Source organism: Lonchura striata, chromosome 7 (genome assembly GCF_046129695.1).
Source record: "Lonchura striata isolate bLonStr1 chromosome 7, bLonStr1.mat, whole genome shotgun sequence".
Lineage (NCBI taxonomy): Eukaryota > Metazoa > Chordata > Aves > Passeriformes > Estrildidae > Lonchura > Lonchura striata.
This window is the reverse complement of record NC_134609.1, coordinates 20,377,853-20,398,671: the sequence shown is the minus strand read 5'-3', so window position 1 is coordinate 20,398,671 and position 20,819 is coordinate 20,377,853. Positions and strand designations below refer to the sequence as shown.

The window sequence follows — 20,819 nt, the reverse complement described above, 5'->3', positions numbered from 1 at the left end:
CCACTCCAGCTGTGAAAGGACTTCTGCCAGTCAAGGTTGTGCTTCCCAAAGTGCATTGTTTTGTGCCCTCTGCACACTGCACCAGAAGCTCTGCGTGATCAGAGCTGCACAAGTGCAGGGAAGGGATGGACCCCTTCCTTCTCAAATGTCCTTTTCTTCCTTGCCAGGGAGGGTCTGGGAAATGCCTACGGGGCTTTGGGTGGAGGGGTGGCTGCAGCTGGCCTAGTGCAGTTTCCCCAGCTGTACTTCAAGGTGCTGCCACCAGCGTGAACATGCTTGGAAGGTTCCACCAAGCCAGGGAAGGGCAGTGGGTGGATACAGAGCTGTCTGTGATGCCCAGGGCTCCATTTCTCTCACATGGTGGGGCAGGCAGCATGGCCTCTGTTGCTGCCATTCATGTAGGGGTGTGCATAGGCAAAGCTGCTCGTGGGTGAATTCCCAAGCAGGTGAGCTGTGTCCAGGGCAGCCACGGTCAAGCAGCTGTTTTGGCTCACTGTTCTGAGCCATGCCATTCTTCTCTCAGGCTCTTCGGACACAGTCTGTGACCTGCTGGGGGCCAAAGGGAAGGATATCTTGTACATCGGAGACCATATCTTTGGAGACATCCTCAAATCCAAGAAACGCCAGGGCTGGCGGACCTTCCTGGTGATCCCCGAGCTGGCGCAGGAGCTGCACGTCTGGACAGACAAAAGCGGTCAGGAGCCGGGCAAGCCCCTGGCCAGGCTTTGCTCTTGCTTGTCTGATGCTGCACCCCTGAGATCGCCAGCGCTTAGGGGTGCAGGGGAGAGATCACCCTGGCTTGCCACTTCTCCTTTTGGCCCTTTTCACTGGGTCTGGATGCTGGTGGCAGCAGCTGGGGTGCCTCTCTGTGGGCTGGCCTTGGGGTCCCAGGCCTTTCCTGTGCTCTTTCCCAGGCTATTGTAATCAGCCAAGTGCTGCCTTGGCCATGGGAGAAGCTGCAGCTGGGTGGGGTTGAGTTGTTCCTCATCAATAACTCCAGAACCTCCTCTCCCTCTTCATGTATGGAGCTGTGCCTTCTATGTTAAAAAATATCTGACAAGACCTCAGTTACTCTCCCTGTAATGCCTGGGCCCTGACTGCTCTCCCATCTGCAGGGAGTCCCTATTCACCAGCTGCTTCCTCGTTCCTTCCACTCCCTCTGCTGCTCTGCTGCCAAACTGCTGTGTGTTTCCCATCCTCCAGTGCTCCTGCTTTTTTCCCAGGTTCGCCCTTTGGTCAGTGTAAATAGGGCTGGGGGTTGTGCAAATTGCCCCATGGCTGGTGGGAAGAGCTGCAAAAGTTCAGCCTCAAAAACAAAAGGGCCAACGAGAAACCAAGCCCTAAGTTCTGCCCACAGCACAGAATGATTGACTCCTCTCCCTGCCCAGAGGCTGTGAGATGCCTCCAGTGTCCCTGCTCCAGTGTCCCTCTGCTGCCACGTGAGGGGAGTGGGCAGGGGACTGGATTCACTTTCAGCTCTTTCCATTTCAACAGTTTAAACTTACCCTTTTCCCCTTTCTTTTCTGGATTTTTCAGCCCTTTTTGAAGAGTTGCAGAGTCTGGACATTTTCTTGGCCGAGCTGTACAAGTGAGTGTTCAAACACTTGACAATTTCCTGCTGTTTCCCCCAGCTAACAAGCAGCAAAACCTTGGGGTTGGGGTTAGAGGCACTGCTGCTGGAGCCTTGACTCAGGCCTGGGCTCTGCCCATAGACCAACCTTCCCCTCCAGACCAGCCTCCCCCCTGAGCCCCATCCCATAGCATGTGGTTCTGAAAGACTTTTCACACCATGTATTTACCTTCTCGCCTGTAACTAGGCATCTGGACAGTAGCAGCAATGAACGCCCCGACATCAGCTCCATCCAGAGACGCATTAAGGTACCAATCATCAAAATCCCTTTTCATCCTTCTGGATCCCAAAGGGCTTAACAACCTAGCCCCACTGCTCAGTCCTGAAATGCTTTGCTCTGCCTTTGGGTGGGCACAGCAGGCTTGGCAAAGCTACTTGGTCTCAGCTCACTGGTGTCACTGGCTCTCCTGAAAGGCAGCCTGGTCTGGAATAGGGTCCCTTTCCTCAAGCCCACAAGCAGCACTGGCCAAGGGTGCTCACTGCTGCAGCACGTGGCAGTGGCACACATAGGCTCACAGGGGCTGTAGCCTCCGATTCAGCCAGCCATGGGGTGCCAGCCCAGGGCAATGCTGGCCCTGAGCTTTCTGCCACCTTCCTTTCTGTTACCTGGGGCTCAGCTGTGCCCTGATGCCACAGGATACAAGCACAGAAAGCCTTGCTGGAGATCCTTGCAGGTCTCACGTAGCCCCCAGCCCTCCGGGTGCTCTGCCTCAGTGTTCTGAGGTACTGCCTGCCTGGCCCAGGATCTCACCTATCTTTTCCTCATAGAAAGTGACCCACGACATGGATATGTGCTACGGGATGATGGGGAGCCTGTTCCGCAGCGGCTCTCGGCAGACGCTGTTTGCCAGCCAGGTGATGCGCTACGCTGACCTCTATGCAGCCTCCTTCATCAACCTCCTCTACTACCCCTTCAGCTACCTCTTCAGAGCCGCCCACGTTCTGGTGAGTTCCAGTCCCAGGGAGGTGGGCAGGGGTCCCAAAGGTGCTCACACTTGTGTCCATTCTCACTTCCACAGGACACAACAGCACCTTATAGAGGGTTTGGTGGCTGTGGACTGTAGACCAAAGGGTCACATTCTGGGGTTTGGTGTCCATGTCTCTCAGGGAGGCAGCCTGGGGCTGGGGCACTCCTTGTCACCTCCTCTCTCTGTTCCATGTGCAGATGCCACACGAGTCCACAGTAGAGCACACACACGTCGACATCAATGAGAAGGAGTCGCCGATGGCCACACGCAATCGCACCTCGGTGGATTTCAAAGATTCCGACTACAAGCGGCACCAACTGACCCGTTCCATCAGTGAGATCAAACCGCCCAACCTCTTCCCCCAGGCACCTCAGGAAATCACACATTGCCACGATGAAGATGATGATGAGGAAGAGGAAGAGGAAGAAGAAGAGGAAGAAGAGGAGTAAGAAGGAAGAAACCAAGTATTTCTGAAGATAAACCATGACTCTAGCAGTGATCAGGAATGGATTCTGTTGTTGGGGCCCTTGGGGTGATGGGTTGGGGGGTGTGATTCTTGCAAAGGCACATTTTGAAAGTATTTGGAAACTTCTAACAAATTAACACTAATTAGGAGGAGACCCTTGTTTTCAGTTTTGCAGACGGTTCAAAAAGCTGATGGATTCTAACTGGGTGGTGCATTCAGATTGGACTGCCCACCTGTGCTGTCATGCTACTCCCATTACATTTTGGGATGCTGCATGTTTCTCCCTTTCCCATGATGTGTTTAATTTGGTTTTCATTTGAACAGTGTCCTGTGAACGGTTTTTGGCATTTGTTACATTCTCTGTGGAGACAGAAGGGATGTGCTGGGCCCCGCAGGAGACATAATTATCCAAATCCTGCTGCCCATTAGGTTGCTGACCTTAACCCTTTGCTCCTGGGTTACATAATCCCTCCTTCCCATGTTAGCCAGGGTGTTGCTGTGCCTTCCAGGACTCAGTTTACCTTCTGTTGGTGTGAATTTCTCTATGTAAGTGGTTTGACTCCTCCAGCCGTCATGGATGGCAGTGAGATTCCAGCTTTTGCACATTTGCTGCCATATGCATTTCACCTTGTAGCCACTTGTTACCCTCTCCCAGCTTGTCCAAGTTCTCTCACCATTATGCGATGCATAATTTCCAGGGCATTTCTCAAACAGCTGAGCTGCACACTGTTCTCAAATCCTTCATTTGTAGCAGTAAATATTAACCCAGGAGCTTGAAGCTGCTGCTTTAGCATTACATTATTCACTCTGTGTTCCTCCTGACCTTTCTGTCCTCTCAACTTTAAGTGAAGCATCCCAAAATCAACCCCAGCCACCATCTGGAGTGAAAGGGCCTGTTGTGCCAGGGGGTGCAGGCCACATGGGCCCGCCCTAAACTAGGAGACAGCACAGCCACAGGGCCAGCCCCAGGGTGGGAGCTGGGAGCTCCCGGCCGTGCAGCAGCTGCCCTGGTCTCTGCTCTGGTGTGGAGCCAGCGGAGCCTCACTGCTGGCCGTGCTGGGCAAGGCTGTGTCCCTGGCCACAGAGGGTGACGGCTGCTGTCTGGGGACTGGGGGTGTCCCAGGGATGGGCAGGTAGTCCTGGTGCCTGAAAGCCAGCCCAGGGAAGGCACAAAGCTGGCACACAGCTGGGCAGCAGTGCCCTGTGGTTTTCCTCTGAGTCATGGGTGCAGCCTCCCTTACTCCAGCCTCTGCTGTTCGCTGCAAAGGGATTACAACGAGGGCCCTCTTGTAATTAATCTGACTGTTGTTTCAGTACCATAAACTCATTTAATTTTTTCATTTTAAAAGTACCTTAGTAGAAAATAAAAGAAGAAAAACCACACCACCAACATCTGAGCAGGAAAATGCTGCTCTAGTGGCAGTTGTTCAAGTCAATAAATGATGTTTCTAAGAAATGCCTGGTGCTGTGTGGCATGTTGCTGAGATGATGAGAGCTGTGCTGGAGTTGGTGGGAAGAGATGGGACTGGCCAGTGGGGTGCCAGCAGGGTGGGTGACTGGGGAACAGTAAGAGTATCTTTTGGGAACTGGTCATGTGAAGCACTGAGGAGCAGTGACAGTGGATCTTGCAGTAAGGGCATGCCTGGTCCTCACATTGCCCCAGGAAGCAATGGTGAGGCACGAGGCTTCTGTTACCACCATTGCATCAGCCAGGAAAGCATGGGGAGGGCAGAGAAACATTTTGTCTTGAACAGAAAGTGAGGAGGAGCTTTATCATGGTGGGAATGGGAACATCCCTACACTGCCACTACCTCCAACACTGTCTCTTGCCAGGACTGTTTCCCATAGACATTACCAAGGACCACTTCCTGCCCCTCTGCCCCTGCAAGACACATGGCCAGGGTGGCAGCAGGGCACAGCAAAGGCTGTGCTCACCAGGAGCTGCAAAGCAGCTTAAATAGACAAGAATACCCAGGGAAGGCCAGTGCTGCCACGCAAGGCTGTGCCTGGCTAAGACAGGCAGCCTTGGGCACTGCTGAGCTCAGCCCTCCCCTACAAACCAACTCCTTCCTCATGCCAACCAAACCAGACCTGAGGAGGTTCCCCCATCAGCACCATCACAGAAGGATATTCAATACCGGGCCCAAGCTGCCAGACAGAAAATACTAAATGGCAACAGCTGGTGGCCAACACTCAGCACCTGACACTTAAGGGATTGCTGAAAACGTCAAAGCACTGAGTCCCTGATACCTCAGTTTTGGGGTCTGGAGAGGAGCTAACACGTACCCACAGTGAAACTAGCTGCAGGAGGGGTTCCAGGGAGCTGTTCCCGAGCTCTTTTACCAAAGGCCATGCTGGGCTCTGTTACGTTTAAACTTTGTTTCTCCAAGTATAGCTACTTGAATTTTTTAAGCTTTAGCTCAGCAGCCGGGGGAGGCATGCGGCTGCAGAAAGGGAGGTCTGGGGAGCTCCACGCATTCCTCCTTCCCAATCGGTCACCACAAATAGCTCACTCCCAGCCCAGGGCTATTTCTGACTGAGATGGGGAGAAGAGTCTTCAAGGCTGGAGCAATGAATGGAAAGTATTTGACCCTCACTTCGTGGTGGGAAAATACCAGGCAAAGCCTGACGGATGCACAGGCACTGCCTGGCCTTGTACCATCCTCTCCATCTCATGCTGGCTCCACCATGAAGCTGTGGTAACCATGGACCAAGAGCCAGGGTGAAGCTTCTTGCCCTGGCTGGCACTGGGGACATGGCCACAGCCCAGGTTTCCAGCCCACACCCTCAGGCAGCTGCCTGTGGCTGATCTGCACCAGCTGCCACTTTCCAGAAGCTGGTGGCCTGGCAGTACCTGTGTCTCCAATCAACCTGCAGAGCCTCAGGGAAAGCTCCTCTGCTCTCTCTGCAACCTGTGCCCCAACCCAGACATAGACATGCTTTGCTTTTGCCCACCAGCAATATTGTCTCCTACAGAAAAAGCCTGGTGGAAGCAAGGCGAGCATGGGGGGAACAGGCCCCAGCCCCTGTCCTGAGCTCTCACTGACCTGATTTCTGGTTTCTCCCACTTTCCCCACCACCTCACATCCACCTCCCCTGCTCTGTGGAGCCAGAGGGGGCTCACAGGGGCTGCACAAACCAAACCCTACCAGAGACAGGAGCCCAGGGCTCACTGCCCTTCGCCACAGCCCTGCAGACATCGTGTGTTGGGCACTGCCACTTCTGACCAGGTGGCAGTCATCAGAGCTGCTCCCAGCTCCTCCTCCTTTGTGCCACCTCCTCACTCAGCAGAGCAAGGCCCAGCTGCACTCTGTACCAGGATATGCCTGACCATGATGGAGGGTGCAAAGCCCTGTGCCAGTCCCTGAGCAGCAGCCATTCCAACCTCCGGCCTGAAGCCCCAGCATGACAAACATGGATAAAGAAATTCTGTAACTGCAGAGCCATTGGTCTACCTTGGCCCTTCACAAGGGTCCTTTCCCTCCAGGAGACCAGCCCTGTGGGCCACTAGGCTGCAGAGCCTGGCCATGACAGGAGGCACTGCTGGAGCCTTGAGGACACAGAGCCCTGGGTACAGCTTTGGGCACTGCTCCTGCCCTGCTTCCACAGCAGCCTGGACCTAGCAGCCAAAACCCATCCCACCTTCCTGAAGGAACCTGGCCTCTTACACCCTCCTTTCCAGAAGTCCTGGGCCCTCTCTCTATCCTGCTCCTCCTTCCTGCTGTTCATGACCACCAGAGCCAGCCCTGAAGTTGGCCTTCACATTAATTCTACTTCCATTGTGCTTGTAGCATCCCACCACCCTCCACTGGCTGCCAGGGACAGGCACACACAAGGGAGCAGGAGTCCTCAAGGACCTGCCACTCTCTCTGTCCTGCTGATACATCATGGTCCAGAGGGATGGGGCTATCCTGCAGCACAGAAGCAGGCACAGAGGTTGCACTGGGTGCAGCAAAAATCCCCACAAGGCTTGAGCAGCTGCTGCCCATCTTGCTAACCCAGGGTCTGGCAGCTCAAGAGCTCAGCATGAAGAAAGCTGGGTGCAAGGAGAGCAGCCAGGTGGAACAGCTGTGAAGAGGGGAGGGGCTGAGGGATGGGAAGCACAGTATGGGCACATGGCAGGGCTGTATCTGACACTCAGGAAAGGGGCTGTTTCTCCACCAGTGTGAGCTGGAAGTGATGGTGGGCATGGGACTAAGCACAGGCTGGTTCTCCTGCTCAGAAATGTCTCTGTTGCTGCAGGCTCCACTGCCAAAACCCCAGCATGAGGGGAGAAGGCAGGGAACCCAAGTGCAGGGGGATGGACCAACTCACTCCACCAAACTTCTCCCCACGGAGGCGCCGGCATCCCCAGCCACATCCCTCACTGGAGCCCCCAGCCAGGCCCGGCGGCGTCTGCGCCTAGAGACAAACGACCTACGGAGAGCAGGTTGTAAATAACGCCTTTTTATTACTGAAACAAAAAGACCCTCACCCTTGAGGAACTTCAAAAAGTCAGCTGCTTGCCATTGCCACCAGCTTCCCAGCCAGCCCCTGATCAGCAAAGCCACCAGCACAGCCCTCCCCAGAGTGAGGATTTACAGGCCCAGACCCACCAAAGCGAAGAGCAACACCTGCCTCAAAAGGAACAAGATCCGGCCTCTCTGTGGCTCTTGGCAGCTGAAGTGGAGATTAAAGACTTAAATGTGCCAGTAGGAGAGATCTGGGCACAGGATCACAAACATCAGCCCCACCACCCACATGCCAAAATCTGTCCCTTGGAAATGAGGGGGAAGCATAGAGGAGGGAAAAATGCATAAACTGGAATGTTCAACAGAAAAAAAAAAAATCATCATTTATCTAAAAAGAACAGAAATAAACAAAATGCTTTAAAACAAAATCACAAAATATACAAATAAATCTGGTACAAAATAAATAGGAAAGATTGGAAATCTACAACAAAATTGGAATAATTATAAAATTAATTTGTATGACAATCAGTATATGAAACGTATACACTTCATTCAGGATTTCAGTTGTGCTTATTCAGGTTTATGTACACACACAGAAATACTGTAGTCAGAATACTACAACTCTGGAAACCCGAAGTCATGTACAATATGATACAATTTGCAAAGACCACATATGATGGCAAATAAGACACAGGGAAGAGCTGGCTGGAGTGGGATCAGACAGCCATGAAAATGCACTGCAAAGGGAGAGCCACCATGCTCTGGAATGGGGGGACCAAGGCCGAGCCAGCAGCAGCCAGGACAGGGCTTGGGGCAGCCAGGAAGGAGAAAGGTTTGGTGTGAGACCTCTGGCTGCTGAGCACCAGCTGCTCATGGCTTCCAGGAACACATCTCAAGTATTTGGGGTTGCAGAGTCACTGTGTTTGGCATCCAGGCACCTGCCCAGTGATTCAGGTGTCAAGGCTGGCTCTGCTGGAGAAAAAAACATGCCAAGAGCTCTGAAGTCCCTCAGCAGGGCCTGACCCTGAACTACTGGTAAGCCACCCTTGTGCTCAGGAGAACGTGGATCAAATGGGACCACAGCACTGCTGCTGGGGTCCTGGTAGGATTCAACTCTCCAAATTCCATGTGATCTCCGAGGAAGGCAGAGTCCTTTGAGCAGCATCTCCTACTCTCAGTGTGAGAAATGAAGACAGAATGGCTGCAGCATGGCCCGTTCCTGACTGCTGCTCCTCCTTCTCACCTTTCTGAACACTCAGTTAAAGCCCAGCAAGTGAAGCAGAGGAGCAGCTGTGGCTGATGTGAACACAGCTGTCACAGCAGCCACACTGCTGAATCCAAGCCAGCACAATGCAGATAGACAGAGCACGTACCCTGGGTGACAACCCGCCAGCCCAGCCAGCTGGACCTGAGACTAAAGCAGGAATAACTCTAGAGCTGATCTAGGCCTGGCCAGTTTGTCACTTCTGAGCAGAGGAGCTCATCAGGAACCCCTCACTCTCGCACAGTGATCTCTGGGACATGCATTCCATATTGGCACTTCCAACTAAAAGGCATCTGACACCAACTAGTTTTTCGGTTGTATTTGGAACCATTTGGTTCAACAGTGATGCCCAGAGGACAAAACACCACCTTCTATTATAAAGCTCTGTGATCAGCAAACAGTTGAGAAGGGATGCTAGACTGCTACACCAAGCATCGAATGCTGGGACAAACCCTTCTTCCCCAATAAATCCTGCTACCAACCAACTGCCACGCTGCTTTTTAGAGGAGAAGACAACAAAGAAATCAAATCCACTCCTGGAGCATTGGAGCCACCTGCAGCCTTTGCATGTTTCAGGCTCACAACAGCTGACAAACCTCTAGCCTGGTTCCATGACAGACCATTCTACCAAGTCCAGCCAAACCTCTGCTCCTGGGGCAGGATCAAACACCAAGCACTTCCTTGGCCAGAAATCTGCACTGAAGGAGCAAAAGCAGCCAGGGCACCATCTGCTGCAGGATCCTAGTGATCAGCGCTGCTCAGAGGAAAACAGAGCCCAAGGGCAAAACCTGAGAGAAGAATGATAATTTTCAGCTAGAGACAGAAGACCAGCAGCTTTGAGTACCGTATTTCCAACATGAAGAACTGCTATAGAGTCTGACCTCAGGATAACAACAATAAAACATCACTTTGAATTCAGTGCTACCAACCTATGAAACAACTCTGCCACCTGTACCATGCCAATGACTGAAGGCAGCTTTCCAGCAACCCCTTTCCAGCCCTGAAGCTCAGGAAAATATGCACACACTAGATGGAAAAGCAAAACTGTACCACCTTGCACCCACAGCAACAACATCTCTTCATCTGGATGCAGCCCTGAGACTGACCCCAGAGGAATACAACCCAGCATGAAGCGAGGCTCCAGGACATAAGCTTGGCTTGTTGAAGTGGCTCTGCATGAAGCCATGGAGGTCCAGGTCCCCTGTGCTGCTCACACATAGGAGTGAGGCCAGAATCACCACAGACATCACACTAACAAGAGACCTGCAGCTGATGGACCAAATGCAGGGATGAGGGTGGCTGCCCAGCCCAGCCTGTGGTGCAGAGCCTGTCCTCCCAGCTGGCTAAGTCAGATGAAGGTTGCTCACCCATCCATGCCATGGGAAGATGCCCGGTTGTGTTGGTTAAGATCATCACTTCACTGCTGGGCCAAACCAACCCTCAGTATCCAGGGAACAGGTGCTTCTTTGGGTCTGTGTAGAGCCCCAGTGTAGAGCCAGGTGGTGGGATGGCCAGCACATCTGGGCTGTACCACACCACAGCCAGGGTTCTTGTCTTGGGACAGGGCACAGTGTGGACACAAGGAACCCTCAGTGCTGGGTGGGCACCTTTGGGATGAAGCCTCAAGTCAGCATCACAAGAGGTACTCTGCAGCATCTTTCCCACCCCCAGCCCCAGTTTTGTATTGGTAATCCAGACAATGCATAACTTGACAACTGGTACACAGATACTAGATTGAAAACCACAGATGTGTGTATTAGATATTGTATAAAATATGGTACATCTTTCATGTGGGAATGATTTCTATAGAGAACATAATTCTGCACAAGGAAGATGCATGTTCCAAGGGGTTCTGGAGAATGTGGCTGTGCTCTCCATCATGTAGGATACTTACGCAGGATGCTCGTGAGGAGGAAAGGGCTGCTCTTTGCCATTGGCCCCCTCACACCCCTTGGCTGAGCTCTGCAGAGATCACAGGAAGCACCACCGCTGCCCAAGCAGCCCCTCACACAAAGCTACCTCTTTGGTTTTCTTTGGGCTGATTTGAACCAGAGCCTGACACCACCAGTGTCAAATCTCATCCTCATCCAAGCTGGTCCTTGAAGGCTGAGAAGTGGCAATGGGTGATGTGTGTGGGCCATTGGGGCAACTCGCCCCGCCACCCCGAGCTTTCTCCAGGTCTGAGAGCAAAGGGCCATACACTGAGACTCCTACTCTTGCCAGCTACACCCACACAAAAAGGCACTTAAAGAAAAGAAAAACAAGCAAAGAAAACCCCAGTGAGGGTGAGGAAAAGGGAAGTGAGTCCGGGAGAAGAGAGGAGGAACACAAACGCGAGCACAATGTGAATGAGTGGCTAACCCTTCCTGCAACAGGCCCAATCTGCACACCTTCAGCAGCCAGCTCCAGCTGCCCCTGCACAGGACTCAACAACCATCCCATTCCTGTGTAGTCTGGAGCAGGAGATTACAGGGGCAAAAAGAACATGAGAGGGAACTATACATGACACAGGTCTGAAGCAGAAGTGGTGAGCAGAGGGATCTGCCCTGTGGAGCTTGCTCTCCTGGTGCATCTGGATGGGGGAAGCACCTTTTCCTGCCACACCAGCTTTGGGGCCCCTGCCCACCAGCCAGTCCGGACACCCTGCCAGCATTCCTCATCCCACTGTGGTATAACCCCATCCAGAGCTCCTCCAGGGCAGCAGTCTCCAGCTGCACTGGGATTTCAGGGAGTGGACAAGCTGGGAATACAAAAAACACTTTGTAAACTCCAAAGGGTCTGAGCTTGTGGCATAGAGTGGCTGAGGCTGGTTTGCTAAGCCCCCCACCGAGCCCCTCTCCTCTCAGAACTAATGTGCTTCATATGATCTCCACACCACCAGAGTCAGTCTCATTTGGAGAAAGATTCTCACTGGAAAGCAAGAACATTCCTTCACTCTTTACAAAGATTTGGCAATACACAGAATTTAAAAAAATAAATCATAGTTACAACAGATTCAGGTTCATTTCGTTTAAAGGAAATTCAACCAACAGAAGTGTAAAAGATATAATTCACAGTTGTGCATTTAAGATATTAGTGTTGAAAACCTCACTTCGAAGAACTCCTGTGCAAAATTGTATTGACAGTAGAAACCATGGCTAGATGCCCTCCCAGCCTCCCCTGGCCAACAGGCCATCATCCACCCTGCTGCCTGCGCCCAGAGGCAGGCGGGCAAGGGGAGCAAAGGCAGCAGCAGGAGTTGGCATAGGAAGATGCAGTATCCTTTCTACAAGTCAAAGCCTGGCCAAGGTCTGAGGTCAAGTCCAACGATTCCCAAAGCCACCAGCTGGTGCCCTGCGCTGCGGTGACCTGCTGTGTGTCCTCATGGCACTGCAGCACGGCACCCAAGCACCCCATGAGGCAGAGGGGGCAGATCTGCTCGGCCAGGACACCCCTGCAAGGGCATGGATCCGATGCCGTGGCATCTCCACTGCAGCCAGGAGAGCCAAGCCCTGGCATCGGCAAATGCTGTCCTAATGCTCAGAGGGATCCTGAGCTGGGCACGGGGCTCCTCTGCTGTGATAGTTCCCACCAGGAGGGCTGGGAACCCCTCACATTTGTTAAACAGTAAAACTGTAAATACCCTGAGAACAGGGAGACGGGATTTTTTTCCCCTCCAGGGAGAGGACCATGCTTTGTTCTTCAAGCTAATTAGAAGTAGCAGCTCCTAACCTCTCTGGGTCAGGTATGTATTTTCCATATTAAACGCATCTATAATCAACTATTTTTATGGAAATTAAGTGAAATTACTTCACTTTCCATTATTTGATCTATACAAATGATGAAAAACAGTCATGCAAAAATCGCCTGCCAATTTTCGAACATGTGCAGCATGGGCAGAAGCAGGAGGTATTTGCTTTGGGATCACATGGCTTTGGTTGGAAAAACTGGCGTTTTTTTTTCTTTTTCTTTTTTTTTTTTTTTTTCAAAGGGAAACAGACATGAAACAAATCCTTAACCTGCCATAAGAAGCAGAAGTCAGATCCAGTGAGCAACCTCCTCCTAGAGAGAGCTGCCTTGACTTGAGCCTTCCCTCCTTAGGCAGGTTTGACAAAACGGATACTGCATCTCAAGTTCACCACTGTGTCAAACATTTCCAACAAACTTTTACATTCAGCAACACTAGATAAAAACTGTCGAGATGAGTCCCTTACCAAGGACAAACGCTGTAACATCTGGACATTTTGCTCTGTGAGAAAGGTGCAATATTGGCAGCTCTCTGGGAAGGCACAAGGCTTAGGTCAGCCCATGCTGCTGTCAAGCCATGTGCTCTCAGCAGTGCTGGTGCACATCAGAGCAAGGGTGGGATGGAAGCTAAGGAAACACTTTTGGATGGGAAGAAGTCAAAAAGCTACATGTGAGAGCAAGGCTTTGGAGAGCCTGTTTCCTCCTCACTGGCTGCACAGGTTGGATATTGTGCAATTTCTATGCCCATTGCAGGGAGATTTCATCCTCATGGGTGGTTCCCATCAGGATGGACAGCAAAAATTAGGGCTGCTTTATGAAACTGGAAGAGAGAGGAGGAGGAGGGAGACAGGCAAGCCCAATTGGCTCTGATACCACACACTCCAATTCCCACGGGGAGATCCTGCAATGGAATATTGCACCTTTCCAGCCACCAGTCACACAGACAGACCATGGGAACTTGCAGCGAGTGCCTTCCACAGCCCATGAGGAGGAGAGATGGGGCAGGCCTGCAGGCACAGAGAGCTCTGGCAGTTGCATTTGGGGCTGGGGGCTCCTTTGGATGTCCCCAAAGAGATTATCCACGTGTAAAGAAAGGGAAATGCTACACAGCCAGGGGCCATAATAGGGTCTTGAAGCAGAGAAAGCACAAAGCCTGATTTATCAATCCAGATAGTGATATTCACATTTTGTTTGAGACAGAATTGGAAGGGGAGAGGACTGGGGGGGACAACTCTCTTTTTTCATTAATTTGAGAACTTAGACTCCATCTGTGGAAATGGGTGACGCACAACTGCCATAGAGTGCCTCTTGCTGGCACCCAGTCTGCATCCAGGTTTTTGGGGTGGAGGAATTGGTTTCTGCTGCCCAAGGCAGCTGTTGCCATGCACCGGTGGCAGCTGGGCAGGAGGCTCTCTGCTCTGCTACCTTGGTAATCGCTACAATGGCTGTTAAAAGGGGCAAGAGAGAAGGAAATGCACTGAATCCACTCAAAGGAATGAATGTGAAATGAACCTCTCTGAATCCCTGAAGTGCAAAACACTCGCGTCTAGAAAGTTTTGTCAGCTCTTGGAGAGGAGAGGATGGTTCTGGTTCCTCAGCAGCGCCCATCCTTGCACTGGCAGAGGTTTACTGTCACCTGGAGCATGTACTTTGGCTGTAATTGTAGCAGCATCTTCAATATTAGAGATTACAGGGGGGACAGGGACTGATGTTCTGATACTCAGCAAAGGCTGCACCATCTGCTCTGGCCATGCTAACGGTGCACAGACCGCTACAGCACGGGAGTGTTTAAAGACTTGGCAGCTCAGGGCACACACATTCCTTCACCATGCAATTGTCAGGAACAAAAATGAAAAGTCACCCAGTTACTTCACTATGGCATATCACACCCAGCTTTCATTCCATGAGACTGCAGTTTTGCTAATTAATTCCTTCCCCCCAGTATCATCTTCAACATACACAAAGGTTGTGGAGGTTGCAAAACTGTAAGTGTAACAATGCTTTTGTCTGTTTAACAAAGAAACTTTCTGAAATTTGAAACATTACTAAATACCAAAGTAACCACTCCTTCCCTGAAAATTAACTGCAAGAATGTAATAATCCTCATCTCTTGGTCCTCCAGGTGGCTGAAAGCAGAGGTTCCTTGAGGCTTGCTCCTTTTTAAGACACAAATAACATACAAGTACCAGTTACTAACTTTTTCAACAGGGTAACAAAAAGGACCACAAAGGGGTGAGAAGAGGCCTAAGGACATTGGAGCCAATTCACAAAACCATGACAGAGCCCATTTGAGGTTCATGAGGGACAGACACAATTTAAAACTCTGCAAAACACTTTTTAAAAACATGATCTCTCTTGAAAAAATAACGGAGGAGCTTTTAAACTTCCCCATATGTGTTTGAGGAGGAAAAACCCAACAAAGATCAAAAGTACAGATAAAAAATAAACGTAATTCTACTTTGCAAGAAGAATTTTCATCATTCTCAAGGGTGGCTCACCATTCCCAAATTACATTTGGGTCTTTAGTCTCTCTTGCTCTTTGCTCCTTTCTTCCTGTTTCTTCCTCTTCTGCTCCCAGAACGGACGCAAAAGTCTTTGGTCTCAGAACACTGGATGCAGCAGTGTTGCAAGCACACACTAACGGTGTTCACACTCGGGGAGGAGGCAGGAAGGAGCGAGGGCTGGTCCTGCTGAGGAGATGGGATGGGTGGGTTGAGGGGAGTCAGCTCCTAGATGGCTCCTTCACTGTGCATACTGTGGTTGGGCTTGTTGTGAGTCACACAGTTCTGTTCGTTCAGCAGGTTTGCTGTCTCGTCTGGCAAACCATCATGCAGCTCCGTAAGAGTCAGTTCGATTTTAGTGTTTTCACTGTCCGAGGACTGAGGTGTTTTGTCCATCCGGGATGCCATCAGGGCATTTTGGTACTGCTGTCTCGAGATCTGCTCCAAGAACAGGGAAGAAACAAAAGAAGTCAGTCACACTTCTATGCCTCCTGTGGAGCACACTGAGAAGATAAAGTTTCCTCCCTTTCCAGATCACCACACTACAACCCCTCTTTACCTGTTTCCATAAAACATCCCTGCACTTTGCCAGCCTAGAGCATCCCAGCTCAACACCCACAGCATGGTGACATTTCCAGGGAGGGTGGAAGAACAGTGCTGTGCAATCACCATGCTGTTCAAAGGCAGGGATTTATTCCTATGCAGAGATTTTTAAATCAGACCTCCATTTCCCTCCAACCATGCACACCTTTAGGACCAGAACCAGAGATCAGTGAAGTCTTTCTCCCAACTTCAGTGAGCTTCTGGTGAGGCTCTAAGTGTCTCTATAGAGCCAAGCCAGCTCTATAGTGCAAGTATAGAATACAAGCATTCCTGCTCTTCTCTAGGCCAGCAAACATAGCAGGAGCTACAGTGTTATACATAAAGACATTTGAGTCTAGAAAACACTAGAATTCCCGTAGACTTGAGTCCAAATTAGCAACCCATGATGTGTTCCAGGAGTCTCTGCAAGAGCTGTCTGCACTCAGCAGAACAGTGATGACAAGAGCTGGCCTAGAGCACAGAGTGTCACTGCTCATGATGCCTCAGGGACAGGGAAGCCCATAGTCCCCGTGCATCTGCACATGGTGGTGGAGGGCAGAATCCTCCTGGAGCCACGAGCACCCAGCCCTGTGAACTCCTCCAGGCCAACTTTCTCAGCCAGGACAGGCAGCAGGATACATGTGCACTGGCAGCCCCATGAGCCCACAGCAGTGGGTGATCTTGGCAGGCAGGAAGGTGGAAGAGATGGAATGATATTTAGAAAACTGTAAATTTCAGTAGCAACACAAGAAAGGGACTGGAAATGGACAGAGTCAGATGGCCCAGGTCACAACTCCAAAAACAAAATCCAAACATGCATGATCAGGTCACAGTCTTGGTTTTACAAGGTATTAATTGAATGTATGACCATGTGGCACAGTGAAAACACTAATGTTGAATACTCTGACCTATGTGTAAAGCAGAGTGATGCAAAGAGAGGTGTTCAAGTCTGTCTGCAAAGATACCAGGACAGTTTAACATTCATTAGCCTCAGTATGAACACAGTGAGATTTGGAAGGACGTCACATAAACCAGCACAGGGTGAGCAGCTGCTCTGTACAGCAGATTAGCCACTGAAATCTGTAGTGAGAATCAATTGTCCAGTGATAAACACCTACCGAGGTAATCCTTGAAGGATTGACCAGTATGCTTGCATCTCAAAGTTCTGACAGCAAGACATTACTCTCCTTTTAAAATTTGGCTACAGAATACTCAGTTTAGCATTCTAGTACGTCTACCTTATTCCACATTCTTAATATTGAATTAACTAACAGAAGTTAAGTTCACAAATCACTTGAGTTGCATACAAATGAACTGTGAACATGCACTTAATTTAAGAAAAGCATCAATGTCAACTTCTGGCCATGGGACATCAGCCTCCCTGGACTCCCAGCTGGGCTGGAATTGCTGCCAGCATTAGCTGTTCCTCAGCTCAGTTAGATTTCCTCTCCCACAGGACTCGCACACATTTCAGCGTGGGATGCTCCATGCTGGGGGACAGAGCTGTACTTCATGCAGCAACTCACTGGTAGTATGAGACATGAGCCTAATACATGTGAAGTTAAGATAAAGAGAAATGTCCAAGACTTCTCCAAGCAGAAGGATGGCAAGCCGGAAAGTTAGATCAAGAACCCCAAACTGAAACCAAAATCAGAAATGAATAAAAACTGCAACCAACAGAAATGTCTCATCCTTTAGAAAAGAATAGTCTGATAATGAAGGGTATCCATTTCAGATGGGTCCAAAACTTCATGAGGATAGGTTTGACTAAAAGGAGAGAGGTTATTTTCTATAATATTTCCTCAAAGGACCTGAAATCCAGAAAATTATGTGACCAGCCTACTTACAAGTCCAAATGAGAAGAACAGTGAAGACAAATCAGTGGACAGCAGATATTGGAAAAAAAGTAGTTTAAAGTAATTTTAAACAGCTGCTTTCACAAAGCCATTTACTCACAGAAGAATTTAGATGGAACTCCCTTCCCCAGGTTCTCCATCCTACCAGCCAAGCCCGACTTTCCAGTGGGGTCTTTCTAGCTTTTTTCCTACCTTGACAAACTGAATGTCTGTGAGGGCTTTCACTGAGTAGTCTGGAACATACACTTGGAGGAAGGAGGCATTCAGCTGGTTGTTGCTGCTCCCCAACGTTGGGGTCACGGCGTCGATGCGATCGCTCCGGTTTAAAGAGTCTGAGTGATTCAAGCCACAGGGCCGAGGTGGAGACTTGTTTTCAGCTAAGAAACAGGCAAGAGATTTCTTAAATCAAGTAGAAAACTTTTAGAGTCACCAGTTTCAAAGGGACATAATAAATTGTGATGTAGTACAAATAAACTGCAAATGATTAATCCATTCAGAAGTAGATATGTGGCTAAACAACCAAATTATCCTCAAAAATGGTACATTTTCAGTCCAGAGCTGGCAGCCAACATCACTGAGTACGCCCTAAACAAACCTGTACTTGTTTATGCTGCAACAGACATGCCCTGAGAACACAGTGCCTCAGCTGATGAGCAGAAACTACCACAGAAAGGTAACTTCCCAAGGCTCCCTTACAGGAGCTCTGGATAGTCAGACCATGCTTAATATATTTGTTTTCTTAATCATTGTTACTTTCATCCACAGTCAGTCCCACCTGAACCTTATCCCCTTTTATTTAATCTGATACCTACATATGCCTTGATCCCTCAGCTAGAGCAGACATTTTCAGTAGGAGTAACAGAGTCCTCAGTGGACCAGAGTGCAGTGCACATGACAATTGCTTCAGCATTTCCTCTCAGTGCTTGAAGTGGCAAAACCTCAATGAAGGAAAGCAAACTCCATGCCAGCCAGCAACACAGACAAAACAGTCCATGCTACAGAGAAAAATCTGTGTCCAGGAAAGGAGACGATTACAGACATCATTTTCCACCACTGGCCTTTAAGTCCCACAGGGTTTCATTTGAAGACCTTGCAGCTGTCCCCTGTGAGTGTGACTGGACAAAGTCTATCCAAAGCAAACGTGCTTTTGGGACACTACAGACATTCTGCATCCGTGGCTTCCACCCACACAATGACCCAGAAGATAGGAGGGCAGAAACACATCCTAAGAGAGATTTTCTCCTGAAGAAGGGCTGCTCCCTGGGCACACACACAGTACATACTGATCAAGGAACTATCTTTGGGACCAGAGAATTTTTGAATCTTAATGCACTTAAAACTCATTCAGCCAGCCCAAACTCAAACTTGATGTAAACTATACTCATAACATGATCCTCATTCTCAAGCTGAAAGATCATTTTCATATAATCTTAAGATACAAAGTCTCCTTGAGCAAATCAACAAAAATACCCTTAACAAGCTTTTCAAATTCTTTTTTGAAGACTTTTCTACATATAATTTTATTTCTTTAAAAATCCAAAACCTTCACTTAAATTTAACCCCTACCTCTGCCACCTAATAACTAGAAATAAAATATATCCTTGTCCAAATGACACAGCTTGTTCCACACTTCTGAATCCAGCCTTTCCTATACCTAACACTTTAGAATGCAGAATTGCCCTGATTCTTATTACCATTCAAATTCCTTCTGATGTTGTCTTTCTTACCATTTTAAAAAGAAGAACAAAAAAAAAAACCAGGTTCTGACAACTTGATAATTTCCCCACCATTTCTGCACCATGGAATTAGTGCAGGTCCCTGTGGCAACACCAAGCACAGGCTTATGGGGAAGCACTCAGAGCCTTGTAAGGTTTTCCTTTGTGCCAACTGGCCAACTTGAAAGCCACATCAGGCTGCAATAACTGCTGCCAGAAGCCAAAACTCTACCTGCACACAGGGCTTGATGCTGAAATTCCCACTGGAGAACAAGGAACTGTGAAGGCTGGATGAATTTGTCCTCTTTCCCACCTGTATACACAAAATATGGCTGTGTGTGACAAGAACAGCATCAATGCTGCTTGGGATAAAGGCTTCCATCTGGAACAACTAGTCTGACTTGCATCTGCCTTTTCTTCCCATCAGGGATCTTATAGTACATTACTAATAAACAAAGGATATAGAGCAACATGGCAAAGCATTATAAGAGAAAAAAAAAAAAGGAGAGGTGAGACAAAAGGACAGAACAAAAATATATGATTTCTAAAGATGTGAGGGAAACAACATGATTTCTGGATTGCATTCAATTCAGGGAGAGAGAAGAGAAGATAATGAAGAGGAAAGGGTACAGAAAGAAAATATGACAACACTAGAGAGATCCATGGTAGACCTTCTCTATCCAGGTTTTCCCACACTTCTCATCTTTCTATAGAGAGGATAAAGAGCACAAGCCACAAGATGGACATCAGTATAAGTGTATTATGAATTTGTGTTTAAACAACAGGATTATTTTCATAAGCACCCCACAAAAGGTCTGAGTTTTATCAAAACTGGTACCACGTTGCCACAGTGATCAGGCTTACACTATCAGCTCCTTACAAAGAAGCTTCTTCCCACTATTATTTTCCCTTGTTTATTTTTTGTATATTTTTTCATTTAACTGGGGGAAAAGCTATGAAAGTATGCTCGGCATTTATACTGGAAACAACCTGTGCAAAGTGTATATTTATTTGTAGAATGGAAAAGGAAAAATAAAAGTAAAAAAAGACCCGTCAAAATAAAAGAATAAAGCAAAGAAAGATAATCAAAGTTGCCAAGCTTAAAGGAGAGCCATCAAGTACTTAAATTAAAGAAAGATTAAATTTCTCCCCCTTCTTTGGTGTTTTACAGCAGGAAACTTACAGGGCAGGAAAAAAATCCCCTGCAAGGCAACAACCTGTAGTTTGCTCAGAATATGTATGAAGATAATTTAGGGATCAATGATGAAATACAGTTTCTAAAGTTAAAGAAAGAGGGTGAAATGGAGGAAGCAGATGGTGAAGTGTATGATATGTATTAATTTTTAAGAGATATTTCACTTAAATATGAATATCATTATCTTGTTTGCTTTTAGTTCTGGGAAAAGATTGAAAAAAATGGAAAAAACTTCAAAAGGAAGACATATGCTCACTGTGGCCCAAACTATTTTAGGATTCTGCTTTCCTACAGATTTTCTTGATGTGTTTCCATTTTTCCCAACAATACCATGCATGCAGTGTCTGCTAAGCTCAGTTCTTGATGCTTCCCAATTTATCTCTCTCAACCACATCTCAGAGCTCTGTTTGGCCCAGTTTGTTTCCTTCTTGGTCTCTGCTCTCCAAAGGAATTTCTGTGCCAGTC

The 20,819-nt window shown here is 48.9% G+C and overlaps 2 protein-coding genes across 4 annotated transcripts in view; one reads left to right on the top strand and one right to left on the bottom strand.

Annotated features, from left to right (window-relative positions):
• Window positions 1-4,520, top strand: part of NT5C2 (5'-nucleotidase, cytosolic II) — a 59,589-nt gene extending 55,069 nt beyond the window's left edge. For both annotated transcript variants that reach the window (XM_021536323.2, XM_021536324.3), the window contains exons 14-18: window positions 524-694; window positions 1,537-1,588; window positions 1,818-1,878; window positions 2,399-2,575; window positions 2,796-4,520. In XM_021536323.2, coding sequence (XP_021391998.1) covers window positions 524-694; window positions 1,537-1,588; window positions 1,818-1,878; window positions 2,399-2,575; window positions 2,796-3,047 — 713 coding nt within the window. In that variant the 3' untranslated portion in view covers window positions 3,048-4,520. The remainder of the gene's footprint in view (window positions 1-523; window positions 695-1,536; window positions 1,589-1,817; window positions 1,879-2,398; window positions 2,576-2,795) is intronic.
• A 2,974-nt stretch (window positions 4,521-7,494) lies between these two features.
• CNNM2 (cyclin and CBS domain divalent metal cation transport mediator 2) overlaps window positions 7,495-20,819 on the bottom strand; it is a 115,247-nt gene continuing 101,922 nt past the window's right edge. For both annotated transcript variants that reach the window (XM_031505272.2, XM_077784677.1), the window contains 2 exons: window positions 17,637-17,821; window positions 7,495-15,444 (listed from right to left, as the gene is read on the bottom strand). In XM_031505272.2, coding sequence (XP_031361132.1) covers window positions 15,235-15,444; window positions 17,637-17,821 — 395 coding nt within the window. In that variant the 3' untranslated portion in view covers window positions 7,495-15,234. The remainder of the gene's footprint in view (window positions 15,445-17,636; window positions 17,822-20,819) is intronic.